General features: G+C 50.3%; 2 protein-coding genes across 3 annotated transcripts in view; one reads left to right on the top strand and one right to left on the bottom strand.

Annotated features, from left to right (window-relative positions):
- Nucleotides 1–5,695, top strand: part of LOC122365297 (5-oxoprolinase-like) — a 32,754-nt gene extending 27,059 nt beyond the window's left edge. For both annotated transcript variants that reach the window (XM_043336407.1, XM_043336409.1), the window contains exons 24-28: nt 302–526; nt 924–1,069; nt 1,432–1,529; nt 2,002–2,099; nt 4,173–5,695. In XM_043336407.1, the coding sequence (XP_043192342.1) occupies nt 302–526; nt 924–1,069; nt 1,432–1,529; nt 2,002–2,099; nt 4,173–4,331 (726 nt within the window). In that variant the 3' untranslated portion in view covers nt 4,332–5,695. The remainder of the gene's footprint in view (nt 1–301; nt 527–923; nt 1,070–1,431; nt 1,530–2,001; nt 2,100–4,172) is intronic.
- Nucleotides 5,696–8,409: 2,714 nt separating this feature from the next.
- On the bottom strand, nt 8,410–10,308 carry LOC122365296 (monocarboxylate transporter 9-like). Its single transcript, XM_043336406.1, has one exon. The coding sequence runs from the start codon at nt 10,306–10,308 to the stop codon at nt 8,410–8,412; it is 1,899 nt and encodes a 632-aa protein (XP_043192341.1).
- Nucleotides 10,309–16,270: the final 5,962 nt, after the last annotated feature.

Genomic DNA, 16,270 nt, shown 5'->3' with positions numbered 1-16,270 from the left:
GCTCCAGCGCTGCGAGAGTCTGAGTTTGTTGATGTTCCCATGGAAACCCAATACACCGCTGCGCACAGCGAGCTACCGTGAAACAGCCCTGTGCGGACAAGGAGGCGGACTACTGTTTGAAATAAAAGACTGGAACATCTATAAGTGTGATAGCTATTGGATTTTCATCTCTCAAGGCTCAAAACTATGTGTAATTCTCCCTCGTATTTTGACTTGATTTGGTAAAGCTATGGCGCTGGTATGTCTAACAAATCTAACCACACCGCCTTTCATTACCCCCTCGTCCCCCCCCCCCCCACAGGGCTGTCTGGCGCCGATCCGTATCCGGATCCCGTCCGGATCCCTGCTGGATCCCTCAGATACCGCCGCTGTGGTGGGCGGTAACGTGCTCACCTCCCAGCGGGTCGTGGACGTGGTTCTGGGCGCGTTCGGAGCCTGCGCCGCTAGCCAGGGGTGTATGAACAATGTGACGTTTGGCGACGGAGAGTTCGGGTACTACGAGACGGTGGCAGGGGGCGCCGGAGCGGTGAGTGGGAGGGAAACGGGGAAATTATATAGAAGAGAGGGTGGGAGAGGGAACAGGAAGGGAAACGGTAGAAGGAGGACCGGCCGGGTTCAGGGGTCGAGAATTTGCATGTGCTGTCAAGTGAGTCTCAGATGTTCGGAATTTAGCCTAATGTTTTTATGTCTGCATGATAAATTCAATGGAAATTTTGATGAAAACCTTCAAATGTGAATGCATAACAATAGCTTTCTTTGGAAGCCAAAATGAGTCGTGAGCCCGAACAAATGTTTATTAAAAGCATCCTTGCAGTGCTGTATCCATTTTTAATTTCATCATTTCACCAATATTTTTACCAGCATGACGTCGCATATCCTAAATACTTCCCACTGACTGGTATGTCACGTGCCATTTGTCACAGGGTCCCACGTGGCATGGCCGCAGCGGTGTGCACAGTCACATGACCAACACGCGCATCACGGACCCGGAGATAATCGAGGCGCGCTACCCGGTGGTGGTCCAAAAGTTCTCACTGAACCCCGGCACGGGCGGAAACGGACGGCACAGGTGGGAAAGAGATAGTGGATCAACAAAGAGGGATGGAAAACGTGGATTATTCATGACGCTTCATTGGAAGAATCATCGTCAGGCATTGTTTGCATTTTATCTATGATATTTGATGTCGCCCATACCTGACCGGGTGGCGAGTCTGAGATCTAATATTGATCATCACTTTTGTTTGTTATTTTACATCCATAACCATTCCTCATTAGTGTTATTTACCAAGATATTCGTTACCATGCTATTCGTTACCATGCTATTTTGACAGCCTTGCGACGTTAACTATAACTGAACCATAAGCTACGACGGCTGCCCCATCTGATCCCTGACCTTCCTCTGACCCTTCTGACCTCCCTATGTCCTCACAGGGGCGGCGACGGCGTCGTTCGGGAGCTGCTCTTCCGAAAGCCGCTGACACTGTCCATACTGACAGAGCGGCGGGTCTTCCAGCCGTACGGCCTCAAAGGTACGTGTCAGCCCCCTCTCCTGCTTTTTGTTGTTGCTTTTTTCGTGCCCTGCTCATTCTTGGTTTCTGTCTATCTCTCCCATGATATCGGTCTCTGTCTTCCTATGCTGTGAGCCCTGTCCCCCCCCCCCCCGTCCCTCCAGTATCGTCGTTGATCAGGGTAACACCTCACCGTACCGTATCATTTGCCACGGCTGTCTTGCGCTACCCCTACAGGCGAAACGGTGGAAACGGTTAGATGTGATATGTATCAGATATTGTATCAGATGTTCCATGTGCTATCAGTTATCACTGCGAGTGTTGTACTATCACTACTGTACTATCGCTGCTGTACCATCACTGTCCCCACACCCCCCACAGGCGGTGGTCCCGGCAGGAGGGGACAGAACCTGCTGCTTCACGCGGACGGCCGGACGGTGGACCTCGGTTATACCATCTGACTGTTATATTATCACTGCCCCTACTGCCCCAGGCGGCGGTGCTGGTCGCAGAGGACAGAATCTGCTGCTTCACGCGGACGGCCGGACGGTAGACCTCGGCGCCAAAACCTCCGTGGACGTCCAGACTGGCGTGAGTGTTACCTAGAGTAGATGATTGCAGTCTTGAGTTCATAGCTTGTCTGTGACCGGGTCAGCCGGGGTACTTCCTTTCCAGTAGTGAAAAGGGATGTTAGGCTAGATCCAATGGTTTGGTTATGAATCTGTTCCCCTTTGCTACGCCTTGGCTCGCACCTGGCGTGTTGTCCATAAGGCGGCTGACTTGAGAGGGACCTCTTAATTGGGCTCCCCTTCCTCCATTTTCTGAATTTATTCGTCTGCTTTTCCATTGCAAACGGTTTCAAAGCCTCAGTAAAAACAGGTGTCGATTACAACAGACAAGTTTGTTTGCCTTGAGATCACCGATGGCGTCACGGTGAGGTAAAAGTTAAAATTGCTGACGTTTTGGGCTCGTGTCCATCCCCATTGCCAGCCCCTACCCACTGCCTGCCCTATCCCAGCCTGCCCTATCCCAGCCTGCCCTATCCCAGCCTGCCCTATCCCAACCTGCCCTATCCCAGCCTGCCCTATCCCAACCTGCCCTATCCCAGCCTGCCCCATCCCAGCCTGCCCTATCCCAACCTGCCCTATCCCAGCCCGCCCTACCCCAGCCTGCTCTACCCTCAGCCCGCCCTAGCCCGTCTCATCCCACCATCTGCTATACTGCGAATCCCATCCCGACTGGCGCACTGTTTATAGCACAGTGGGCCGGCTATGGAATGCTTCGCACGCCATTCCTCGTAGAGATGTGCCGCTTACGTAAGGCGTCTGCCGGGCCTGAGAGCGGCGCCCGCGGCCTGAGCGTGCTCTCAGCCGGTGTGGGTAGGGCATTGGTGGCTGTGGTGACGTGGTGCAGGCTAGTTTATCATCAGAGATGTTTTATAAGACGGCGAGAGTTACCGAGGAATGGCACGGAGTGGATGGCTATTTTCTGGAGTTGGATGTGGGTTATTTTGATGGATGCTTTTGTACTCTCTGACCTTAGACAACTATAAAGCTGGAGCCGTGGTCAGTTTGCAGTCTCCGTTGGTGGATGACACCAGCCGGTTTTGATGATGATTTGGTCGGTTAGCCAGCAGGTTTGCCGGTGTTGAGCCAGCCGGTTTATTTGTTACCAAACCGGAGCCCATAGCTGTGCGGAAAAACAGCTTTGTTTATCCCTGGCGTGTTCGATCGGTTTTATTTTCAGCAAGCCGCCAGATTGCTGGCGATTTTCGGTTTCTCATTTGTCGCATTCGCTTATTCTGTGCGGCTCACTAATGAGAGGCCAATGAACGCCAGCAATGAACTTTCAAGCTTCAGAAATGAGAGGACCGAACAGCGTTCTGTTTTTTTTTTTTTTTTTACCTTTACCCGATAACGGATTTGGGATAACGGGATCTGTTTTTATCAGGGCAAGTTATTCTTTGCTACGGCTGAGAATGTGGTTATATGTTCTGCATAGTACAGCATCGCCCTGAGCTGCAGTATTACCGCATATGCCTTGTGTTGCTGCTTTTCTCCTATGTTGCATGTTTTGCCTCCCCCCCCCCGTATTTTCTGGCGTATCTTCTTCAACCCCAGCCGGTTCAGCCGACACACGGACGGCCGATGGGCCCGTACCCGGCTCAGTAAACATCCCGGAGTGATTCGAGTCCGTACCCTTGCAGCCGCCCCCCCCCCCCTTGCCAGGGCTTTGTTCGAGGCGCCAGTGATCGGCCAGGGTCAAGGGTCAGTCCGTCACCGGGTCAAAGGTCATCGACAGGGTCCTGCGCGGGGTGCGGCTCGGTGGTTTACGGAGGCTTTACGGGAGTCTTGTGGGAGCTTTGTGGGAGAAGGAGTTTTCTTGTGGAACGCCGAACGATGACCTTTTGCTGTTTTACTGACCGGTGCTCAGAATTTTCCATAAGCATTTATGAGTCTGAAAACACATTGCTCTCTGTCACTCTTTGTGTATCCGTCTGTTGATTGTCTTGTTTTATTTCTTCCTTTTTTATTCTTTCTTTCCTTCGTTCTTTTTTTCTTTCTTTTTTCTTTTTTTCTTTTTTTATTTCTTTCTTTCTCTCTTTCTTTTCTCCCTCATTTCCTTCTTCCCTCCTTCCCCTCTTACCACCCGTCTCTCTCCCAGGACACGTTCCGTCTGTTGACTCCCGGCGGCGGCGGTTTCGGCTCTCCTGACGACCCCAAGGAGGCGGGTGAGGAGCAGGAGCCGGCCCAGGAGAGACTCCAGACGTTCCTGGAGCGCGGCAGCCTGCACGACTACCAGCTGGCTCAGGAGTCTGTCTAGAGGTACAGGAGTCTGTGTAGGGCGCCTGAAGTCCCGGTAGAGGGGCTGGGGTCCGTGTTGGGAGTCCGTGTGGGGCGGCTTGAGTGAGTCCTGAGTCATAAGGAAGGCGTCCAGGGGTGGTATGCTTCCTTATAGACATGTGCTGGGAGTTCATTTATGCCAGTAGTCAGAACATGACGATTTCGAAGTAAAAACTTTAAATACAAGCCGTTGGATGCAAGACTCAAACTGCCACTTGCTGAAATCTGAAACGACGAATCGAAAATGCGTAGCACGTCGGCTGTTCACATTGTATGCAATATGCACGACATTATTTACCTCTTTATATCGAACTCGGTATAGAAACCTATAACGAACTATGGGTGTAGCTGATGTTTCGGGAATGTGTTTAGGGGCTTTAGTCAGATCATGTCTAGGCTTTCTCTGCATAATTAGTAGTTTCTGTGGGGGAAGATGAGGATATTGTCCTATGTAATAGAGTCATAAGACGGCCATTGATACCAGTGCCTTCATGTAAGCTGTGCTCAGATCTGATCTTCCTTCCATGTGCGCGTTTGTATTTTACAGCGCTTTGCAAACATGTTTATTATAATTGGCACTTGCCACTTGCCAACACTCTAGTAATCGTTGAATGATTAGGGGTTTAAATCACTAACTGTAGATTGTATACGTGTATGCGGTATAGCAGAATGTTTACTGAATTATCTATGGCGGATGTCGTTTAAAGGTGGGTTGTTATGTGCTTACTGCTTATGTACGTTTTTGTGTGACAAACTATGTAGTATTTGTCTACATGATCAGCCGCGAAGGTACATCGGAGAAGTATCTTAGTTCCCCACCATCGAACTATTAACGCATTGTGGATCTGTTGGATGGTGTTGGATTTTGCATTTTTTCATGTCAAGTATTTTTTCTCACAATCTTATTTTCATTTGGATCACAGCGAAAAGGTCATTTTGCGTGTGTTGTGGTCCGTAGCGTGCAATCACCTTTGATACGTGTGCAGTGCAATGTTAACAAATTGTGCCATGGCCCAGCCAGTTTTGATACAACCGTGTGCAATAATGCGTGCCGTATCTCCGCCAGTATTTCCCTGTGCCAGTGTTGAGCTATGCCCGCTGCCGCCTTGTGAGTACGGTCGATCCCACGCGGTATTATTGATTTTGACGCTGTTTGTCGCGTTCTCCGTGTTATCAACGGCACACAGCAGCGTTTTTAATCGTACCGTGTGGTGTGTCCTCATGCGGTCAGTCTTTTAAAAGTGGTTACTGTTTGGCCAAGCCCTGTGGAAATGTAATTATCTCGACCAGTGGCATTGTTATTGCGTGATAGTACGATAATATATTTTAACAGATTGAAAACGATATCTTACTTTGCGAGTAACTTTGAATTTATTGCAGCGAAGCCTAGCTGAACGGAACCAGTATTCGGCAAGGAAGCAAACCATGGTATGCTCTGTCACGTCGATTTTGGGTGCGTTGCGTAGCTGATTGCTTCTAGGAAGCAGGGACATTATAAGAACCTTTTCACTGTTTGTCTTGCTCCCCTACTTAAAGACGCTTGGCTTTCAGCGCGTAATTCACATGTTGAACGGAAGGCCTTCTGGTGCAATTGTCAGCTAATGATGGATAAAGGAAACCATTTCTGATTAAAGTCACTATCATATCTCGGTATGAAGCGATATCTGACTAGTTGACTGACTGTGTTATGCTATTCTATAACACTAATACTATTCTGTACACATAATAGGGGAGACCCGGGAGGTATGGGCCCCCTGGAGGTATGGGCCATCGCAGTTTTGAAGAAGTGTTGCGTGTTTTTTTCACATTTGACCGCGTAAACTGGTAGCAGCCATTCCGTTATACAATCCACGTGATTTTCAAAATCTTTCTCAGTCTTCTTTGGCAATGAACGGTGATAAAGCGTTTTTGCCCTCTTCGAGTAAAATACTGTACATACAGAAAATTCATGATAAATTTGAACCAGGCTCGTTTTATGATGTCAGACCAATGCTTACATTAAGTTTAAAGCATGCCAATTAAGGCTGGATAGACAATTTGAAGCTTTCTTGCAAGATTATGAGCTGAGATGCTGCGCAAATTCTGGCGTCCTAACCGGGAGGTTCGGGCCACCCACCCCTGTTGATCCTAAATCAATAAAAAGATGCTTTCATTGAGTGTCATCTTCAATAAGTTTTATTTTTGTCACGCAAGGTTGAAAATTTAGCTTCAAATCTCATTCGAACAGAAAAATATTATATATTTTATTTCATGTTGCATGATTGAGTTTACCAAAATACATATGTGCCCAAGTGACCTCCATGAAGTAAGCTGTTCGCCGCTTATGCGGTTCCTGGGCTCTAAGAGAGATCAAGGTAGATACCAGCTACGAGTATTGTTCTCATTGTCGAGAAAAGGATATGAAACATGGCACCGGCCCATGCCTCCCGGGCCATGGCCCATACCTCCCGGTGTATTTTGATGGATCGAAAAAGTGCATGATTTATTACAAGTTATCTCGAGACAAAATAGTTGATCCCAGATGCCTAATATCAGGCACACTTTGCAGGCGAAAGGCAATTTCACGTGCACAGAGTGAAAAACCGGGTGTAGCCACTGCCCACTAGAAGAAAATTGCCTTTTCACAAAACCGGCCCATACCTCCCGGGTCTCCCCTACTATTCTATGCCTGTTCGTTTTGCTCCCTCGAGTATTCACTGTCTTTTTGACCCCATTAAGTCGTGTAATCAGGCCGAGTGAGTACAAAACACCCGGTATGTGCACCCGGGACGGCCGGCATTACACCTGTCAGACTTTTTCACCCGCTGTTAGCTGCAGGTGTTCGTCGTGGACACGTGTCAACGAATGACAGAAAAAGACTGACGTGCTACGATTGCAACTCGGACCTTGGTCACTACAAAGGATGTGACGCTTGATCTACAAAAATGTGTTGGTGACACAGATCCTACAGTTAAACATGATCCTTTTCTTTGGAACGGATTACGGCAACGTGATCATGTCGCGAATAGGTCGTCCGTGCTCGACAAACGGTGGGTATTTGTGGAAAACGAGTCATCATGTATTGTTCACGATACTTCTCGAATATAAAACAAGTACAAAGATCTACTGCGACTCACGTATCATATCAAATATCAACCATCGCCAGCCATCCGACTGACTGAGATATTGGCTGTTGCCATGCCGGTCGCTGTCCATAGCGACTTTCGCCAGCAGCTCCTAGTTAATCGCTGTCACAGTTGAACACATTCACGTTTTCCTACCACCCACAGTCAGGTCGGTTACACCGAAACACTCGTTCATTACAAGTGCCCGCCTGGAACCGTGTTAAAAGTGTAGGCGAGGAATCTCACAAAACACATGCAAAACACGGTCCCGTACGGCCCACAGGCCTCCCTCTCCTCCTCCCCCCCCTTCCCCCGCCATCCCCTGACACCTCGACTGCGCCGGCCGCCGTCAGCTGGCGGAGACCACCGGGTTATGGGCGGCTGGTGGCCGACAACCACTCGTCGGCGAAAATCGGCGCGCCGTTCCGTCCCGGTGGTGAGTGACCCGGGCGCCCGGAGACTGGGCGCCCGTTTCCAGCTGAGATAGCGGACTCCAGCTGGACCCAACCCGGCTCCGCTGGGTGCGCGTTACGTCACCGAACCCGGGGCCATGGGCATTGGGCGCCTGCCGAGCGAACGGGCGATAAAAACCGGCTCCAACGCCCGGCGGGTCGTCGACTTATGGTGAGCTCGCGGGTTCATGGTGAAACCACGTGGACAGGCCAGTCAGATCGCGAATACAAAACAGCGAGGGCCTAACAAACGGAACACGGGCGCTTATGATGTGTCGGCATGACTTGAATATTTAGATTCTCCCTGATGACTTTTCCTGGTGCGAACAGCCCTACGCCCGTACCTGCATCATGATTACATAGCGCTTATGAAGACATGGTTCGCCGAGTTGCAGCTCCTCGCGTCCGTCTTCATAATCCGCCGTGGCCGCTGGCTCGGCTCGGCTCGGAAGTTGGAGTCGAGTCGTTAGGTGCGCTCCGTGACTTTCTCGCCGGCGGCCGATCAGGCGGCGTCCGTCTCAGCCTGTTTATTACGGCGCCCCGCGGAGCGTCGGGCGATGCAGGGATGGAGCAGCACCAGCGCGCCACCGGCCAGCATGCAGCCCGACAGCACGGCGAACACGGTGCGAAACGTGCCGGCCGCGTCTCGCAGCAGGCCGCCCAGCGGCTGCGCCGTCAGGTTGGCCACGCCCGCGAACAGGTTCGACATGGTCAGCGTCGACGAGAGACGCTCGACGCCGTAGTACTCGGCGTACATGACGGGCGTCACCACAAAGTAGAAACCAATGGCGGCGTACACGATGGAGCACGCGACAAACAGCTCGATGTACGAGCGCACGAACACGAGCGCCAGCACGCCCGTGCCTCCCACCAGGCACGTGATGAACAGGCCGTAGCGCTTGTGGAACAGGTTGCGGTCCAGCAGGAAGCCCAGCGAGAGACGGCTGACGATGTCGATCGGAGCGATCATGGCGATCATTCGAGCTATGTCAGCTTGACTGACATCGATCTCCTGGCCGAAGCGCGGAATTAGCAAACACACGTGCGGAAGGCCGGTCATGAAGAGAAACACGCTCGTCACACAGGCGATGTACAGCGGATCGGTAAGCAGATGGAGGTCCAGGGACCGCAGCACCTGCTGCATACAGCCTGAGGACTTGGGCGCCTCGGGGGCCTCCACGGCCAGGTTCAGCTGACTCAGCATCGAAGTGGATGTGGCGAGGGAGGCGTCGGGGTGCCGGTGCCGCAGGGGAGGGTGCAGTAGGCCGTCCTCCATCTCCGAGTGGGCCTCCGAGTGGCGCCTTTCAGCATGCTGTACCTCCAGCAGTTTGGCAGCAGCCGGCGCGGTCTCCAACTTCTCCAGCTCCTTGTCGTCACCGGCCGCGGTGCTGACCTTGCGACACCGTCTCAGCTGCCGCCGTCTCTCCATGCGCATGATCTCCCGCTGTGTTTCCATCGGCCTGTACAGCATCGCCGAGATGATGGTGTGCATGTGGATGCCGCCGAGCATCAGGTAGGTGCCGGGGATGCCGTACTCCTCCAGCATCCCCTGCACCATCAGCGGGAAGAACACGCCGCCGATCGCGGCAGACGCGGCCGTGATCGAGTTGGCCAGGCCGCGGCGCTTCACAAAGTATTTGCTCACCATCAGCGTGCCGGGGATGTTGGCGAAGCACTGTCCGACGCCGAACATCATGCCGTTGGTGACGTACAGCATGTAGATGTTGCCGGTGAGGCCGCTGAGCGCCAGACCGAGGAGCGAGCCCACACCGCCCATGATGCACACTGTGCGCTCGCTCATGCGTCTGCACAGCGCCCCGCACAGCGGGGACGCCAGGAAGTTGAAGGAGAAGTAGAGGGCCGGGATGACGGCCACCTCCGCCGAGCTGAAGCCGTACTCGTGCACCAGCGCGGCCAGCACGAGGCCGAAGGACTTGTGGATGCCGCCGACCAGAACGAACTGCAGCGCGGCGCCGGCGGCCACCACCCAGCTGTAGTAGGAGTCCTGCACCTGAATTTCGTCATCATCATCGTCCAGCTTACTCTTCGGCTGCGACACAGAGAGACGTTCCTCGTCGACGGGGTCTGCAGACGCGACGGCGATCCGGGGGATGTGGAGCTCATGCGACAGCCCGGAGGCGCGCGAGCCTCTCTCGTCGAACGACGACGCTACAGACGCCTTGCGTGGCGTCCTGGGGTGCGAGGCGTCGCTGGCGGTCCTCGAGCGGTGGCCGTTCGGCAACAGGTGCGGCTCGCTGGGCGCCCTGGCGACAGACTCGTCGCTGGGAGTTTTGATGACCGGGATGTCGCCATGTGAGCTGCGCCGAGAGGTGATGGGGACGGCGAGGGAGCCAGATCCGGCGAACTCGACTAGAGAGACGTCCTCGCCTTGTTGTGGCATCTTGAAGGGAGGAAACTTCAGGGAACTGGATCAGCTTCCATCAGACGGAGGATCCGATGCTTTTATGTTTGTAGCTCCTGTTTTGGGAGCTTTCTTTAGAAGTTGCAGATCTGATAACTTTCACTGAAAACCACTGCCGGTGCGATAACGTTGGGTTCTATCCTCACGGAATGCGTAACAGCGTCCTTCACCTCTCTCGTCTCACTGCGACATATCACTAACGACAGAGCTGGCCGTCTTCCAACTCGGAGCAGATGCCAGCTGTCGAGTGTCAGTGTCCTACACCGTAACTCTGACGTAACTGGCGGCCTCCAGCGTAATGTCCCAGCGTCTTATTCACAGCCTCGCGTCACTCAGTTCAGCACCGCACTGTTCCGTTCCACACCGCCTGTAGCACGTTTCACCTCTCCACACCACGCCGCGTCGCCTCCCGTCGCTGTCCACACGGCGTCCCTCCCTCGAACGCAGCCGGCCGGCCTCTGAGAGCTCTCGGAGCCTGCGCCGTCGGCCGTCCACGCCAGCTGCGCGCGCCATAACTGCCGTGACGTCACGTTACCAAGGCTAGCGTCGACCCCAGCGACACCCCCCCCCCCCCGAGCGGGCCCGACAACAGAGGGGGGAGCTTGGCTCCCAATAGAGCTGCCCACCGACTGCCAGAGCCAGGTCTCAGGGTCATGGCCGTCATGGCCTCGATCAAATGGTTCACAACGCCGAGTTCAATCAGATACGTCCAAAAAGGAAACTCACTATGTTTGTGAAGCGTTCAGCTGTGTTTCGGATTATAGCCGCCTGAACGGTCCATGGCGATGAGGGGCGGAATCATGCACGCGGAGGTGTGAACTGAGGAAATGCGATTGGATTGCCTGGGTCTAAATCATAAACGTTACGTAAGGCGAATGGACATTATGTAACGCCTGTCCAGCGGCGCCGGGAAACTGGGGTGGGATGTAATCTTTACATAATCCGTAGTGCAAGCCAATACGCAGGCATGCACGCTAATTTTATTTTTATGATATATGTATGCTCTGCATAGCTGGTAGGGATTAGGAATTAAGAAAGGCACATGTGTGTTTCCTCGGCAGGGCGGCGGAGTCGATTGATTTTCTTTGTCCCCACTCCTGCTCCGACGTCGGCCGTCGGGCCTCCCTCTCCAGCTGACGCCAGAACGGGGAAGGGCGTTTTGTCGCCCCATCGGGCTTTCACGAATATCTCTAAAACGACGATGCCTAGCGCAATCGCGTCTCCTTGTCAGTTTTAACCTTGATTATTTTAAGTTTTATAGTTGTTTTTAAGGTAAGGTCTAATGATAATCATATGTAAACCTAACCTCGGTGTACAGAGGCGTATTGTTAAATTTAAGTTTTTTTTGTGTTTACAGCGTGCTTCGACGAAAGAATGCCGGTGCCGTGGTAAAACCATAATCGAACGAGCCTTGCCTGGAGTGTTATTGCGAACTTCGCGAAGAAGCAAGTCGATGAAAACGTTTATTTTAAGGTGTTCGCTTACTGTGGACCAAAGCGCTGACCTATGTATAGTCAAATATGATGCCACGTTGCCTGGTAAGATTGACCTTTAATGATATTTGGTGGCTTGAACTTTGACCTTATCTAAACAATGACCGAACTACCTTCTTCAAGATTTCGACGACCTTTCGAAATCTACCGTAGCATTGTGTTATTCCGTATTCGCTACGTGGCCCAGGCCAGGGGCCAGGATAGTACCACTGTAAAACGACACAAAACAACCCAGGTCTGTAATGCTTTCTCTTCTGCCATAAGCATTCCTTAGCGCACTCCAAAGATTGCACTGCCTGCCCCCGATGCTCGACAGTCGACACTCGACAGCAATCCCTGGACTCCAACGACATCATACGATCCGGGACTGGAGGTCGCTCAGTCTGTGAGGGTTCGACTGCAGCAGAGGGGCCCGCATTTCACGGGGTTCGGGGGAGGGCGATTTGCAGAACTGCAACGCTTCTCTGCATTGTGCTTGCTGCCGTATATTGCACACACAGTGCATTCCGTTCTCGGAACCGCTGACTGCGGCAAGTAGTTCTGTCATCTCTTGATAGTGAACGCCGCTGCAATCAACACCCTGTCCCCTTTATTTGACCCGAGCCACTGTCCGAGCACGTGACCCCTGCAGCTGACACCGCCTTCCGACCACGTGACTGGCACCGAGTGCGCCCCTGGAAGCAGAGAGAGGCGGACGGATGGGACGGCGATAACTCGTCAAACATGCCACATTGGGGAACCCCTGGAGCGATGCATCCTCCAGCGGTGGTGAAAATTAAAGGTATTCGTCGTGCCTCGGAGGCTCTTGCACTAGACGTGAGTTTCAAATTAGATGAAGAAAATGCTTTCTCGGACAGCTTTATATATCGCCTCCCCTCCCCCTTTCCCCAGTGGCCGATATTGGATAATGGATATCCATGTTAAGTACCGACCCACACTGACGATTTCTCGGCTCATGTCCTGCTCGGCTGCAGTGCTGGAAAGTTCCCACCAGGCGCTATAAAATGTCACAGTGCCCGCAGGGAGCGGCCGGACGGAATTCAGCGACGTCATGCTGACAAAACAGCGCGCCTCTGCTTACATTGGAGCGGGTGGTCTGGAGTGTGTCATCAGCGTCGCATTGTGTGATATCATTCCGCACAGAAGCAGAATTCTGGACGGTGTTTGTGTAAGTAAGCGTTCCTCAAGACCTTTGCAATGAAATTTGAGCATTAAATGTATAATAAGGTAAAACGTTCGGAGCGTTACTACTATACACCCGACCTCGCACTGCCATCAACTAAAAAATTTGGGTGCAAATGTCGAATATCCCCAGATAAAAAAATCATCCCACTCTGAAAACGGTGTTTTAATTGACCCGTATAACATCTGCCCCGTTCGTGTAACCTTAAACATTCATCAGAGGTTTAACAATTTGTTTTGCCTTAAAACCCGTTTCATTGGTTCACGAATTCAATATTATGTATCCTTACTGAAGAATTGAAATTTAAGTGCATTTTTTCTAAACTCGACCCTTGCTGAAAACGCTCTTTGAACACAACACGAGAATTACTAGCTGAATTACTGAGAAAACTGGTTGGCGCACGTTTATTTCACAGACGATCAACTTTTACCAAAATTATTTCTACCTGGCTCTTATGTTCCCAGACTCTCAGCTTGTATTTGCCAACATTTACAACTCCACAAATATAGACGACTTGTCAGGAATTATAATTGATAATTAATACATCACACGGCGTTTTATATAACGGTACGGTAGATCATCGGAGTTCAAAACTTATTTTAAAAAGCATTATGCAATATGCATATCCTCAATACAATATGCGCTAACCAGTTTTCTCAGTACCTAATTCAGCTAGCAATAGGGTTGGGACCTATCTGCATGCTCTGTATGTTTTGGTAAAATAAAAAAGCTCAGAATTTTTAATGATTTAATTTAAAATCACTTTGTTATAAAAATGCCTAGTTAGTTCAGAAATTAATTATTTGTGGCTGAAAACAACTTGCTTCTGATTGGTCCGGCTAATCATGACGTCACATGTAGGTATATAACTGTCTGTATATTTGGCGCAGTTGAGACATACATTTTCTATGTATTTTCCTATGGTAAATCGGAGTGATTGGTCGTGTTTTCAGTGTCTCTTTATTTTGCGCTGGTATTGCGTGGCTAAGAAGTTTTATCAAGAATGGCATATACTAAAATGTTCCTTTAATAATGGAGCTTCAATATCTGTGAGTTTTATTGGCAAGCGAAAACTGATTTCGCTGTTATTTTATCTGGAAATTACTCATTTTTTTAGGTCAATATTCAAAATATTTTACGGAAACAAGTTGGCACTTTTCTTGATTTTTGCACTCAAATCGCGTGCGATTTAACTGTATTGGAACTTGCAAAGAAGCTTGGTGATTAATTAACTGTGTTGTTATGGCACTGTTTGCAAAGCATGGATAATGAAACTCTGCCAAAGACTTAGCTACATAGCAATGCCTCAAGTAATACGCAGGAGGGACAGAATTCAGAGTCCGATCGAGAAGAATCGGTGCAAATGCTACGAAGACCAGGCAGCTCTGATACAATAGCTAGTCGTCTCACTACTCTCACTCCATTAGACCAGCTGATTCCTGACAGCACCGACTCGGATGCAAAGATGGAGCTCATCTTCCAAGCCAGAAACCAGTTCTTTGATGGAAGATGTGATGCTGCTTCTGTCTCTGCTTTGTTGGCCACTTTGGACGGGGCGGAGCTCCGCTCCTTGCGTGAGCGGTTATTCGCCTGTCATCCAGAAATAGTTCCTTCGTTTGCTGGCCGTTCCCTGATTAGGTGCAATACGGGGAGCTGTAATCAGGGAAGTAACTTTCCATATGAAAGGGGTGCAGGTGCACCCCCGTCCCCCATCCACTAGAAGTGCACCCCCATAGGATAAGCGGCGCCCCACACGCCGCCCCACACGATTAGCTCTAGAGCAGATGGCGAGGGTGATTTCTCGGCTACATTCCATCTCGGCGTCGTGATGCTTGTGGGCTTGGAAAGCGTCCAGTCGTAGGTATGTAGGGTAGTGTAGGGGTAGGGTTGAGTTCAATAAGGTCCTTACATTTGAAAGGTTTGAACAACCCGCAATCAGCACAACATACCACAAGTTAAATAAAAAACTACCAAACTCCGCCCAACTAATATTAATAAACATTACAGCCAAACTAATGGCCTAAATAAAGATATATCTCAAATCCTAACAGTAATCGCGGGTGATGGCGCCATGAGTTGCTACTTGCTATTATCCAAAGCAGATGCAAATAAACATGTTTGTATGTCCTATGTATGTTTGTTTTGAAAACGTTGCAGCGGCGCTGGGAACTGCAGTCTTAGATCTGGGTATGTTTGGCATCTGCAACTCTTCATATACACATTAACCCTATTTCGGACGGGGAGACCTTTCAGGATTTTCTTGTACAATTGCCAAACGCCGCGAGACATTCAGCTCATATTTGGTGACTTTTCCTAAATGCTCATTGCGCACATCTCAGCAAAAAAAAAAAAATGCCGGGTCAGGTCAGGTCAGGTAACCAGAGCGGGTTTGTTGAACCCACCTCAGAAAAGTTTGCAAACACGTCAGAGCTTGAGTTTTTCACGAAGTTATTTCCTCTCAGGTATTGACGAAGTGTCATTTTTAATCTTCCTCAGGTAAATGATAGTAATTCGTATTCGTTTCGGGCTACACTGAGGTAAAAAATTGTAAAAATTGTAACAATTTTTTACCTCAGTGTAGCCCGAAACGAATACGAATTACTATTTCCTCTCATCAAGTCTTCAAAACAGTACCTGCAGCATGTGTCGTTTGTATATCTCAGAATTTTTGATCTGTGACCTGAGGTTAGGTCAGAGTCGTGACCTTTACATTGCAAGCCTATGGAAAAGTATTGAAATGCGACCTGTACCTCGAGTAAACGAGTCAAAACCACCCAATTCTTTAAGAATTATGACAAATTATCTTATCTGTAATGATCCAGGTGCCATTTACTGACAGGGACACCGGAGAGGGTTATCTGAGCCGAGATCATGTGAGGTGATGTCTACCATACATCAATGCTCACAATACTTACAATATTGACAATGCTTTTGCTTACAACACTTACAATACTTACGATGAGACCAGCAAGCACTCTGCCGTTACAGTTCTAACTTCTGTTTCGAAAAACGACGTTACACACATTCGCTGCCAGCATAACATGTATTGTTTGACAGGAACAAAATACAATTGACATCTGAACCCCAAACGGACCGCCATCCACTCAAATTTTATAACCCTGACCGGTCAGGGGGCGAATGGAGGTCATTTCCTGGGCATTACACTCAGCCCTTGCACAAAATATCTCACCTCACAGTGATCATTACAACAATAGCACCGACTTGATAGTGGATTTCAAAGTACTTGCATCAGCTCTTCCTGCTA

This window comes from Amphibalanus amphitrite, unplaced genomic scaffold, assembly GCF_019059575.1.
Source record: "Amphibalanus amphitrite isolate SeventyFive unplaced genomic scaffold, NRLGWU_Aamphi_draft 000729F_arrow, whole genome shotgun sequence".
NCBI classification, from domain to species: domain Eukaryota; kingdom Metazoa; phylum Arthropoda; class Thecostraca; order Balanomorpha; family Balanidae; genus Amphibalanus; species Amphibalanus amphitrite.
This window is presented reverse-complemented; position numbering and strand designations above follow the sequence as displayed.